The sequence below is a fragment of the Sorghum bicolor genome, chromosome 10 (assembly GCF_000003195.3).
Source record: "Sorghum bicolor cultivar BTx623 chromosome 10, Sorghum_bicolor_NCBIv3, whole genome shotgun sequence".
In the NCBI taxonomy this organism is placed as follows: Eukaryota; Viridiplantae; Streptophyta; class Magnoliopsida; order Poales; family Poaceae; genus Sorghum; species Sorghum bicolor.
The window spans coordinates 1853295-1866659 of record NC_012879.2 but is presented as its reverse complement, the minus strand read 5'-3'; the positions used below and the strand labels follow the sequence as shown (position 1 = coordinate 1866659).

General features: G+C 49.6%; 2 protein-coding genes across 2 annotated transcripts; one reads left to right on the top strand and one right to left on the bottom strand.

Annotated features, from left to right (window-relative positions):
- On the bottom strand, positions 1379-5717 carry LOC8068390 (granule-bound starch synthase 1, chloroplastic/amyloplastic). The gene is made up of 14 exons (XM_002436373.2): positions 5343-5717; positions 4312-4655; positions 4137-4217; positions 3927-4025; positions 3734-3823; positions 3546-3609; positions 3336-3436; positions 3142-3251; positions 2792-3035; positions 2534-2710; positions 2265-2456; positions 2082-2168; positions 1846-1974; positions 1379-1752 (listed from the first exon to the last, which is right to left on the bottom strand). The coding sequence occupies exons 2-14, from the start codon at positions 4645-4647 to the stop codon at positions 1636-1638; spliced, it is 1827 nt and encodes a 608-aa protein (XP_002436418.1). The 5' UTR covers positions 4648-4655; positions 5343-5717; the 3' UTR covers positions 1379-1635.
- On the top strand, positions 10530-12733 carry LOC8069068 (glucan endo-1,3-beta-glucosidase 14). The gene is made up of 2 exons (XM_002437714.2): positions 10530-11997; positions 12436-12733. The coding sequence occupies exons 1-2, from the start codon at positions 10684-10686 to the stop codon at positions 12514-12516; spliced, it is 1395 nt and encodes a 464-aa protein (XP_002437759.2). The 5' UTR covers positions 10530-10683; the 3' UTR covers positions 12517-12733.

The following is a 13365-nucleotide window of genomic DNA, read 5'->3' as shown; positions in this document are numbered from 1 at the left end:
GATTTATAATTGGAAATGGAGGTTGTACTACAATACTCTTAACTGTATAAATTTCATTTGTGTCAAATCAACTGTCAGCAAAAGCTACTTGAAAGTAGTACTGGTACCTTCCAACACTATAACAAACCTCCAAAAAATTTCCCCACAAAATTAAAGCAATTTGAATATAACCAACTATTCTATTTTCTGAAACTAACGCAATTAATTATAACCAATTCTATTCTATTATTATAAAATTATGTAATTAATTATTTACTAGTTCATCTTCCCATATATGTAAGCTTATAATCAAGGTGAAACTAACTCTTCTACAATCCATATCTTTATATTTATCTAAAAAAATCAATGCAACTAATGATTACTATTAATATGGTTTGGACTTCAGGTCTAGTTTTAGAACTAATCTATTGGGCACTTTTGAGTTACGACACATTATATAGTATAAATGCTTGTCATTCCGTTGTTCTCCATCACAAATAATCACAAGTTAATTGTTACTCAACCACAGTTCCAAAGTAACACATCTAGCTCTAGAACAAGATGAGGAGGGCTAATATAGCGCTCCTGGCAGTTGGCTTCCTCATGATCATCCTTGCTTCCGGTACCCACTACTAATTTCTAGTTCTCCTATGTACAGTTCGTTGTTTCAGCAACTCGAATATATATAGCAGATCACTGAATGTTATTCTCTATTTATTCTTTCAACTGATTTTCTTCACATAGATGCTGTAGCCCTGAAGAAAAATTGCCAGGAAGACGCTAAAAAGGATTTCGATGCCCAAATGCGGCTTGCATCGTGCAGGGCCGTTGTGTTGCTGGAGGTTGCCAGCGTATCGTGTGCAAATAGATACTGATCGGGCTATGGTGGTAGGAGGATGCCATGCATGATTATGTGCTGACATACAAAAATTAAATACAGTTTCCGTATTAAGTCAGCTAATAATATATATATGGAGTTTGTTTATATGCTTCTGCAAATATTTATGATGTATATAGCATCTATATCTGGAACAAACAATAAACCAGGTCCATTAGCGCCGGCAGAATCGGAGTTGGAGGCCTTTGACAAGATCTTCATTGGCAATCTGACTGCGTTCAACGTCGAAGCACTGGACATACTCTTCCTAGACGGTGGAAAGAGCTCGTCTAAGCAACCGCAAAGGCACCGGTTTGGTTGTTTTTCATTTATATAATATCGAAATTAAAGGTCTTTTTGCTAGAATGGTCCACCCACGGCTGTTTTAGGTTGATTTCCTTCGACGTTCGATAGAAGCGTGTTGTCTGTATGTTTAAACTCTTCTGCTTATAATATAATAATACGTAAATCTTTTGCATATTTGAGAGGAAAAAAAAGCACACAGAACAGCCAGGCACTGTATTGACTTCGCAAATATAAGTCCATTTATTCACTAGCAATATAATATTGCCGATCGGTACTTAATTACACACACAAGCAACTAGTTCATGTACTTATTATTAGGTTGTGCCACTGGCCACCACTACATTACACTACCACAAGCAGCTATATAGTTCTTCATATATAACTCATAGACGACACATATATTATACGAAGATGCATGTTCACTTGATTCATCATCTTTGTTCTACACGCGATATCAGGGGTCCTCGCCTCCTTCAGGGTGCGGCCACGTTCTCCTTGGCGAGCGGCGCGATCTCCTCGCCTTCGATCCCCGGCTCGCCGCCGGCGACACCCAGGCTGAGCAGCACGTTCTCCCAGTTCTTGGCAGGGCCCTGAATTATTTTGCAAATAAACCACCACCACAATCAGCAATAGGAGCGAGACAAGTGTTCTGCTCTGCTCTGACGGCGTGCTGTACGTCGTACCTTCCAGGACAGATCCTGGATCATGCAGTTCTTGACCATCTCCTCGTACGCCGGCGTGCCGACCACCTTGATGGCACGCTTCAAGGTGGTCGCCACCTTCTTCACATCGGCCGGCTCCACGACGTTGCACTGGGGAGAGGAAGAGAGGACGAAACAAGAATTGCTTTGCTGATTCAGATCTATACATGTAGAAAAACATCCATGGCAGGGCAGGGTATGCAAGAGGTCCAGCTTACGTCGACGCTGAGGCGGCCCATGTGGAATCCTGTCTTGCCTTCGATGATGGTGTCGACGAGTCCGCCGGTGGACGCGCAGGCGCAGGGCTGCAAGAATCGCCACACATCCATCAATCACATCGGAATCATTCAGAGGGATTTTGCTGCAGTGCTCGTATCGTATCGTATCGTATCGTATCGTACCGTTCCGTATCGCATCCCCTGGAGCTGGATGAGGCCGCAGGGCTCGAAGCGGCTGGTGACGGCCAGCAGGTCGGCGCCGGCCATGATGTGGTGTGCCAGCGCCGCGTTGAACTTGACCACGGCGCGCACCTTGTCGGGGTACTTCTCCTCGGCGCTCATCAGCATGCGCTCGAACTTCTTCTTGCCAGTGCCCTGCATGCATCGCATTCGCATCGATCAGTCAGGTATGATGCCCGTAACACTAGCTATGCATGTAGCAGCCAGCGTACCAGCAGAACGATCTGTATGTCCTCCTCCATGAGCAGCGGGATGGCGGCCGCCATGACGTCGGGGCCCTTCTGCTCCTCCAGCCTGCCGATGAACGCCACCAGCGGGATCTTCCGGTCCACCGGGAGCCCGACCTCGGCCTGCAGCGCCTCCTTGTTCAGTGCCTTTGCCTCGACAGCCTGAAATGGACATTGTTGCACTCAGAACCAGCGCCTGAAAGATTTACATGAGCAGAGTAGCAACAAATTGGCAAAGCTCACCGTTGACACGTCGTATTTGACGGCGATGTACTTGTCCTTGCTGGGATCCCACTCGCTGACGTCCATGCCGTTGACGATCCCGGTGATGCCGGTGAGGCGCATGATGTTGTCGAGCTCGCAGCCCCTGGCGATGCCGGAGATGAGCTCCTCCGCGTAGTAGGGGCTCACGGTGAGGACCCTGTCGGCTTCAAGGATCCCGGCCTTCATCCAGTTGATCTTCCGGCCTTCCACGGGCTTCTCGTAGCTGCAATCAAACCAGGTTGGGTTACGATTCATGTCACCTTATGTTAACCCAATACCATTGATGAAAAAATAGTTGATAGATTGCAGTTTGCCCATTCATTGCATACCCGTCGATGAAATCGAAGGATGACTTGAATCTCTCAGGGAGGTTCAGCTCCGGGAAGTCCGAGAAGGCGAACCTGCCCTGGTAGGAGATGTTGTGGATGCAGAAAGCCGTCTAGTATGTGAAAGTGGCAACCAGTCAGTTTCAGAAGAAGAAACGAAGACAACATTGTTCAAAAAGGCAGATGAGGAAACTAACCTTTGCGTCCTTGTAGATGCCATTGGACTGGTAGTTGCTCTTGAGGTAGCATGACAGAGGGCCGGTATGCCAGTCATTGCAGACGAACACGACATCCTCCCCTGTATGGATGCAGTAGCAGTAGTCAATGTAAAATGACAGTAATCTGATGGACCATTTCCTGTGCTGATGCTCAAGTTAAACAGATAGGAAGACTGACTGAACTCTTACCATATGGTCCAGAGAAGTATGGGTTGTTGTTGAGGCTTAGGATCCTAGGAGCTTCAAGTGCCGCCTGCAGACAACATGCATTTCTCGAGACTAAGCCAAGGATCCAACACAGTGTCACTGGCAGTACATACTACTGCATTCAGATGAGATGATCTGAATTCTGAAGTACATTAGAAAGGCATCCTGACCTGGCACAGCAGGCTGAAACGCAGCTGGTTGTCCTTGTAGTCCGTTCCAGCGTCAGGCCCGTAGATCTTCTCCTCCGTCTTTCCCCAAACCTGAAACCAGCGACCAGACGAAGAAAAGCTCACTGAAACTGCTACCAATGGGTGCCTATTATCATGTTCAGCTGCAGACTGAAATCACTGAATGGAATCTCACCCTCTCAAGGAACAGCGGGTGGTCAATGAACACACGGTCGACTCCGCGCTTGTAGCAGTGGAAAAACCTCACCGTCTCGTACCCGTCTCCCATCTTGATCTGCATGCATGCATCAGAGCAGAGAAAGAAGCAGGTTCAGACAACCTTGCGATCGAGACCCATGCACGGAAACTGGATCTGATGGCGTGTGATCGATCTCAGTGTCAGTACCTCGGACACGACGCTGGTGTCCCAGGCGTCCTTGTACTGGTCGTAGCGGGGAGAGACGACCATGACACGGTGCCCATTCGCCTGCATGCATCACCCCAACACACGTCACATACATACACCAAGAACATTGAATCCAGGCCACGAGAAGACGACGATCGAACGCATCAATGCTTACGGCCATGGCCGGCGGCAGGCCGCCGAGGACGTCGCCGAGGCCGCCGGTCTTGCTCCAGGGCGCCATCTCGGCGCCAACGAAGACGACGTTCATGCCGGCGGTGGCGCAGACGACGAGGGACGGGAACCTTCCTCCGCGGCCCCCGCGGCGCGCCGCCGGCTGCTGCCTCGGAGCCGGACACGCGCTGGTCCGCATGCTGAGCGCGTCCCCTGCTGCCGCCGATGCCCGGGCCGCCGCCCTCAGGCCCTGCACGCCGCCGCGGCGGAACATGGACGCGTCCGGGACGCCTAGGCCGGCGTGCGTGGCGACGAGCTGCGACGTGGCTAGAGTCGACATGCTGATGCCTGCAGTTGGAAAGAGGTTAATGCACTGGGTTGTACTTATCCTTGTACTGGGTTTGGGTGGAATTGAACCGGGGGATTTCAAAATGAATCTCACTGCATATAAAAGGACAAAAAATAAAATACTGTACATACGACAAGCCAAGGAAAAATATTGTGTATTTCAGTTTCACTGCATTAGAAAGAAAATATGCATATGTACATATACCGAACAAAAATTATAGATTAATGATTAATCCCAGGGACGGATTTACAGTTATCACTGGAGTTCAGATTCAGAATCTTGAAGTTCAGACACAAGTATATATATGTACAAATATACAATAATAGCGGAAGATCCTATCCAATATTTCCAGGTCGGCCAGTTCATCAGGTGTGTGGCAACATCACGAGGGATATGAATTCTAACCCTTTTCCATGACACGAAATCTAACATGGCCCGACAGAAACATACTATACTATAGAAACAAATTAATCAAACAGAATACGAAACCACACGCAGACGACTCCTCCTACTGGATCGAAGAAACAGTGGATCTGAACCAAAGAAACGCATGCATGCACATCCTGTCAACTAATCAAGGATCTGGTGGGTACAGTACGGCATCGATCGGACACACATGGCAGGATCATGTCGGGACGAAACTGTGGTGCAGAAGAACAACACGCGCGGCAGGACTGGAACGGAACCTGATGGATGAGATGAGAGCAGCCGGCGGGGCGCGGCCGGTGCAGTAGCTGATCGATGGAGGAGCTAGCAAGTACTGTGAGGCGCCCGTTCAAAGCAGTATCGATCCCGGCGATGCGATCGAGCGGCCGGCCGGCGTGGTGCGCGCGTCCGTCCGTCGGACTCCGATCCGTGTCACTGGCTGGCAGTGGTTTATTTCTTGGATCTCTTCCTGGTGGCGGCGGTGGTGGTGTGCGATGGGTGGATGGATGGATGTGGCGGGGGGAGCTCCGTCCGGGGTCTTGGTATTTCTAGCGCCGGTTGCGTGACCCGCGCGCGCTGCTCTCGGCCCTCGCCACGCTCTCCTCCGCCCGCGTCGTGCCACCACCCCCCCACAATACCCGTTCCCCGCCCGTGCCTGCATGCCTTGACCACCGAGTGACCCGCACGCCAGCAGCCGCGTCCAAAGCCCGGCGCACCGCACCGAACGCTCGCTCTCGTGCGTGCGCTAGCGCTGTCTTGTCTGTCTCCACGCACGCATGCCTCGATCGCCTGGTGCCGCGGGCGTTTAATTTTGGATGCATCGCTCGACGCCCACCGGTTCAGTTCGGCGCCTAGCTTCTTCTTCGATCGCCTTATTGATGCGTTTGCTTCATTGCTTGTTGCATGGGTTGCCCGGGCGGGCGGGCGGGCGGCCGGCGGCTCCTCTCTCGGGGTTTGTTGCATTGTGTTCTCCGTGCACGGCTCAGCTCGCTCCATCGGATGGGCACTCCACGTTTCACTACTCAAGGTCTAGGCAACGTGAACTGCTTGCAAGACGACGACACGGCCGAAAAGCTAACCCTTGGGTGCCGCGCGCCCAGTTTGTTGGTGCTCAACACCACATGCATGCGATTGCTTGCAACCAGGCGATCGAGATGGTGTATCTAATAATATCTATATACATACATAGGCGACCGCGCGCACGAGATGAAGAATTCGCGTTTCTACAGCACGAGAAGCTACATAGTGTTAACGTCAAAAAAAAGAGAAGAAGCTACATAGTGTATATGTATACGCTCAAGTTGTTTCTTCGCCGTGCACAAAGGGAGGCGAAATAATTAAGGTTTTATTAGACGATCTAGAAAAAGGAACATGGTTTGTTTTTTTCTCTCGATCACGCAAAAGGTTTGCAAATCTATGTATTAAGATAGAAAAGAGTTTGTTTACACGATCGTTGGTTGTACAAGATTTGCAACTCAGTTCATGCCTGCCCACTGAACAATGACGCTAATGTACTGCTTAAGGAACATGGTTCATTGGAAATGCTTTCCATTATTTGTCGAGGCTACCTACAACTACAAGTAATCTCTGTCAAATGTGTAGGCCAGATAGTTTACGATGTACTCTGTAGCGTTTAGTTCACGACTTCACCTAAAACATATTCGATGTTTGTTTCCATGCTAAGACTTTTAATTGAGTCTCATAGTCACATTTAACACACATACTCACTCAATCCTAAAGTAAACTTTTTAAGGTTTAAAATCTATAGGAAAAGAGAGCACATGCTTCATTTGCCAACTTCTTTAATACATCTAAATTTTTTTATCAACTTATAGGACGAAGGAAGTAGCGCCCGATACAAAACCGATATAACTCCAATCTCCAATCCTAGTTCATGTGACCCTATTCCTGTTGTGTTTTTACTTTACCATTTCAGCAACCAACCAATTTGTTATTTTTGAAGCTGGACGCATGAAAGACCTGGATCACCTGGACGAGTTGTTAGTCCAACTAAAGTTTAGGAGGCTAAAGTTTAGACAACTTAAATTTATTCCCATGATGTTTAGATAAATTGGCTACAAAGAGAGACTAAGCGTCTCCAACAGTTTGGCATTTTTTCTTTACCATTTGTTGGAGTTTGCCAACTCTGAAAAGCAAATGGAAAGAAGAAAAACAAGACATCTCCAAAAGTTTTGCAAATCTGACTTGCCATTTACCAAAATGTGGACCCAACTGTCGAAAGTTTTCAACATGCGCGCGGTCTCGGTCCGTTCGCGGGCTTTCTTTGCGTGTTCAGGAAGTCCGCGGCCACTCACGTTGAGGAGGTCCGTCGCCAATTGCTTCGTCCCGTGGCTCGGTAGCTGCTCCCTGGAGATCGGCAAGTCCACGGTCGGTCGGTCGCTTGAAGAAGTGTCTGAAGATCAGTAAACAGTGCAAGTTCTCCTAGAGATCGGCAAGTAGTCCACGATCGTCGCTGGCCGGTGGCCGCTGAGCCACGATCGCTGATCCATCTTGCTGCTGCCGTGATCGGTGTTTTCCGATCGCGCGTGGGAGTCGCGGTCGCGTGCAGGAGTCGTGGCAGATCGGTGTTTGTCAAGTCGCGGACGGACTTGCATAAATGCCAAGCCTCTCCTGGAATTTGCCAAGTTTCTAAAAATGCAAAACCAATATGCAAAACTTTTGGAGAGGTGTTTTTGTGAATTTTGACAAAATTCGAGAATGCAAAAGTAATATGCAAAACTGTTGGAGATGCTCAACTAGTTGGACTGGACTAAAGTTTAGTTAGCCTATTTTTAGCAAGTAAGAAATATGAAGGATCAACAAGGCAATCGCATGACAGTTGTTTGAAAATCATACCATTGAATCAGAGTGACAACTTTTCTCAGAAAGGCTTCTTTATCACGGCTCGCTTCACGGTTCCACCTTTTATTCTCTGATGGCTCATTTTCCTTCTTCTTGCTCCCCTCGTTCTTCTCTTCTCTCTGTCCCTCCTCTCCTCTCTATGGACATGTACGTGGGCAATGTGTCCTCTCCCCACCCAACACACATCTAACACACATGTTGGATCAACCCTATTAGGTTTATCCTAATCATAGTCATTGGTGTATACTGTGAAATTAGTATATATCTATTTTCTTAAAAAGTATTTCTACTACCGGTAAGCTAAACGACAACTAAATGAGTAACTATTTCTTTCAGAAGCCATTGTATTCGCGTAGTATAGTTTTCATAGTACCTTGGATGTTGATTTCTTCTTTTTTTTTTTTTGCTTTTCTAAATAGGTAGAAATAAAGAGATGTTTCTTCCTGTATCAAGAAAGGCAAATAAGGGATATTTTTTATAATCATTTGAACATTTTTTTGCAGCTCACAACAGCGACATATCATGACTAAATTAAACCAAACGCATTTATAATAGCTTGCAAATGTCATCAAGTTTTTTTTAGGAAACAGGAGAGGCTCGTGGGGCCTCTACTGAAAAAATGTCACCACACGGGATCTTGTGTACCCTTGTTTTGTTCCAAAAATGTACAGAGATGATGTTTGGTCAGAGGAATCAAACTATTTTAGATGAGATGGTGCATCATATGTCGATTCCTTAAATTTGGTAGAACTGTTTTATTTCCTCATACTAGTACTAGTTATATTAGCTTGTGAGAAACGATGTGATAATGTACGAACCCATTTAATTTCAGAAATCAGACTAAAAAAAAGCGAAGAGTGAGAAGAGGATGATGGGCGAACGAGTTCCTCAAACCAAAAATCCTGTTATTGGGCCGCCTATCACAGCACACGTGAAATGGAACTGGTCCAACTCCAAACCCAGTTGGCGTGCCCTGTCTGGCCGGGCCGAAAGTTTATCTCGACCTACCAAAACAATGTATCTTGAGACATCAGTAGAAGCATGCATATATCCCGTTACAGCTCGTGTGATTTTCATCTGTGTCATCCATACATCAGTTATATACAAACAACATATATACAATCAAACTGCATGGCAAGGATGAGAAAATCGTTATACCGTCACTCTATCAGTGTCCTAGAGTCACTATTTGGTTCCTGCCCTTTGAGTTCCAAACTTGCAGATCTTTCGAAAAAAAAGTTCCAAACTTGCAATTACATTTAGAACATGCATGTTCGGACGGACGCTGTTCCCGTTTCTCGTTCAAAAAACAAAGTGCTCGCGCTCGGGACCTGGAAGGAGCTCATGTTCCAAGTTCTTGCTGACTGGAAGGAGCAAGTTTAATAATACAGCCCACTTGCTGACGGTAAGGTTTCTTACAGCCTTCTCCCAGCCTACTCATACAATAGTTAGCTATTCACTATTAATACATGACTCACTTATCTCTCTCACAAAGTTTCTTGGTTATTGTGTCTAAGCTGGTTGTAAGCTTACAGCCTGCTTCTCCTCTCTTCTCTCCTCCATATCAGCATTTAGCCAGCTTACAGCCCACCATAATACTTGCTCTTAAGGCACGTACTGCGCTGCATGTCTGCATCTGCATTCCTCGAGGTTTTTTTGCAGTCCACGGGACCCTGCCGGGAAAACGACCGAACAGTGATATATTCGTTGTGGAAACTCACCGTCACTTTAAAGCAGCCATGCACATGCACTGTTAGGATATGCTTTACCTTCTTTCCGAGCCATCCGTCGCCCTGCTTTTCCTCTTTTTTTTTTTTTAATCTTCCTCTTGGCCTCTCCCAATCCGCGCCTCGTATCTGATGGTAACGGTATGGGCAGCAGCTAGCTCTAGCTGCGAAAAGAATGGACGAGGAGGCCGATGGAGCAAGACAGCCAAAAAAAGGCAGAGTGAAGGATCGGATAGGTCAAGTGCGTGCCGGCTCAATTTGGGATCGTCAAGTCGGCGCTGATATTTCGTGCTGCGCCGACGATCGTCAAGTCGGCAATGGGCCAGCAATGGCGGTGGTGCTGTGATGCTGTCGATGAACAGCTGAATGAACTGAACATGGGGGTGGCGTTCTTGGTTCAGATTCCAGACGCGTCGTAACTGAATTTCTGTGCTGCAGATTGTTACTCTGCAAAAGTCTGTACCCAGAGGAGATTGACCCTGATGGCCTAATTTTGCCATGCCATGACCCCATGCATGATTATGAATCTCTTCCCTTGTTATATTCATCTCATCTCACAAATGGTGGAGTACTATGAAAGAACGAACGAATGATATAGTACTGCAACGAACAAGTCATCCACTTTTTCGCTTGTTTTCTTTTTCTTTCTTTCTGTAACCAGCAAACAATCTCAACACAATCATTGGTCCGTGTCTTTGCAGAGGTTGTCGAATAACCGGCGGAAGAAAAGAACATATACTAAAGGCAAACATTGTCAATTTTCTGCTCCGATCCATCTGAATTCTGAACCCAGAATCTAGCTAAGCTATCCCACACCTGTTGCTTTCATTCCTCAAAACGGCCACTCAACGACGTTCTTGCAAGCAAAGCAGCAGCGAGAGAGTCTACGGCCGCGATCTGACCTCCACCGGCCTACGGTACCAACGGCGGACACGACGCCTCCGCACCGCAAAGCAAGTGAATTGAAAACACACAGCTCATGGAATACTAAAGCTGCCATTTCGGCGAGCACATGCACGCTTTTATATGCCTGCCGTCCCCAAAGATGCCAAGGAAACCCTCTTCCTGCTCCAGTGCTCCCACTCCCACTCCACTCCCGATCGTCCCTGCAATGGCGCTCCACCTCATGCTCGCCGCCGCGGCCGCATTCGCCGTCCTCGCACCGCCAGCAGCGAGTAGCGGCCCCACCCCCGCACCGCCGGCGCTAGGGATCAACTACGGGCAGGTGGCTGACAACCTGCCGCCGCCACAGGCGGCCCTACTCCTCCTCCGCGCGCTGAACGCCACGCGAGTGAAACTCTACGACGCGGACGCGCGCGTGCTCCGCGCCTTCGCCGGCTCCGGGGTCGACTTCACCGTCGGCGTGCCCGACCGCCTGGTGCCGCGCATGGCCACCGACCCATCCGCGGCCGCGTCGTGGGTGCGGAGCAACCTCCTGCCCCACCTCCCGGCCACGTCCATCACCGCCGTGACGGTCGGCAACGAGGTGCTGTCGGGGACGAACGCCGCCATGCTGCGGTCGCTGCTCCCGGCCATGGAGTCGCTGCACGCGGCGCTGGCGGCGTGCAACCTCACCTCCCGTGTCTCCGTCACCACGGCGCACTCCCTCGCCGTGCTGTCCTCCTCGTTCCCGCCGTCGTCGGCCGCGTTCCGGCGGGAGGTGGTCCCCTACATGGCCCCGCTGCTGGGGTTCCTGGCGCGCACCGGCGCGCCGTTCCTGGTGAACGCGTACCCGTACTTCGCGTACAAGGCGGACCCGGACCGGGTGGACCTCGGCTACGCGCTGTTCGAGGCGAATTCCGCCGGCGTAGCTGACGCCGCCACGGGGCTGCGGTATGATAACATGCTGCACGCGATGGTGGACGCCGCGCGCGCCGCCATCTGCAGGGCGAACTACGGCAAGGCGCTGGAGATCCGCGTGTCGGAGACCGGGTGGCCGTCGCAGGGAGACGACGACGAGGCCGGCGCCACGCCGGAGAACGCCGCAAGGTATAATGGGAACCTCATGCGCCTCGTCGCGCAGGGGAAGGGCACGCCGGCGGCGCCGGGGGAGCCGCTGCAGGTCTACGTGTTCGCGCTCTTCAACGAGGACCAGAAGCCCGGACCGGCGTCCGAGCGACATTACGGGCTGTTCAAACCCGACGGCACCCCGGCTTACGATGTCGGCGTCAAGGCGCCGACCATCACACTGCCCAAGGGGAACGGCAGCAGCGGGAGCGGGAATAATGGCACCGGCGGATTGGTGGTGGCGCAAGGGCCCGGCGGCGCCGACGGCGTCGGGCCCGGCACCGGATACTACACTGTGTCTGCCGCAGCAATGAACAAGGTTAATCATGCACCACTTTAGCTGCTTGTTAACTTTTATATACTAGAGTAGTTACTAATATAATCTGCTTGGTAGGTAAAGTTTAATTTGCCCTTAAGGGCATGTGCCCTCACTCTCCCATGCATGGTAGTTGAGTTGGTTTGTGAAGTTTGCACTAGGCAGTTTGGACAGAGATCGCATAGCAAAACTGGAACAGATGCCGTGATCTAAGATCATGCTCCTCTCTTTATTCCAAAAAAAATTGTTCTAAAAAATGGCAGATTTGGTCATCAAGTGAGTAATCATGCATGGCACTAGCAAAGCAGGCTGCTGAGCTAGTGCACTGTGGCTTATTCTAGCCCTCCTTTGCAAGCAATGCTTTTGTCGGCACTACATACAGCTTTGGATTTGTTATCTATTGCTCACTGGCAGCTGCCTATTCTGTGTTCACAATCACAGGTGAAGAGCAGGCGGCGGCGGTGCATGGAAAGCTTGGTGGCGGCGGCTGCCGTCCTGGCCATGGTGTCCGGACCCTGTTAGTTTCTTGGCAGAGAACAGACAAGAGAGACATTACAGAGATTCGAAATCGACTGAACTCAGCTGAGGCATATCATATGCCATCGAATTCGATTGATTCGTCATTGTTTTTTGGGCCTGATTCGTATGTATGCCTTGTAGCTGTGCAGAGGAAGACAGTAGACATGCATTCCTGTATGTAATTGATTGATACACACATTTGATACTCCTCTCCTGCTCCGCTCTGCTCTGCACCTCTGGTTGCTTCAGCGTTCTTGTTCCCTTTGTTTTCGCGTCGAGTGGGCTTTTGAACGGTTCCTGCTCATCTGTTGGAACGGCCCATCATCCCGTGCAGGCCCGCTTCTGGCCTGGCTAGCTTCTTGTTACCCATTTCGGCCCGGCCTGATTCGCTTGGGTGCATTTTCGCCAAGGGCCCATTGGAATGTTAGAACTTGGATTAGAAGGGCCGGCTGCGCGTTGGCTGGCTTACGTGGGCCGGAGCAGGCCTGTATTGGACTCCTTACCGCCATCAAGCCCATCCGCTGTGCCATAAACAAATCACTTGATTAGCTGCAAAATAGTGCCACATCGCCTAATCAAGCACGGGGAACTAGCGGGGAACAATAAAGATAGATGGAGGGACAACCTTGAAACATACTTACCTGGACGGGGGTCTATGGTGATCATGAAGAGCCATGGCCTAGGTTAGTGGCCTCCATTGCACTTGGGAGGAGCACTAGCTTACCATCTCCCTAAATGGGAGAGTGGACGTCATAATTTGTGGCGGAGGGGGTACGCGTTCGCGCGGCCCCTACCAAGTTAACATTTAAAAATTTTCTTATACAAGAAAAATAATTTGGATTTAGATTGTTT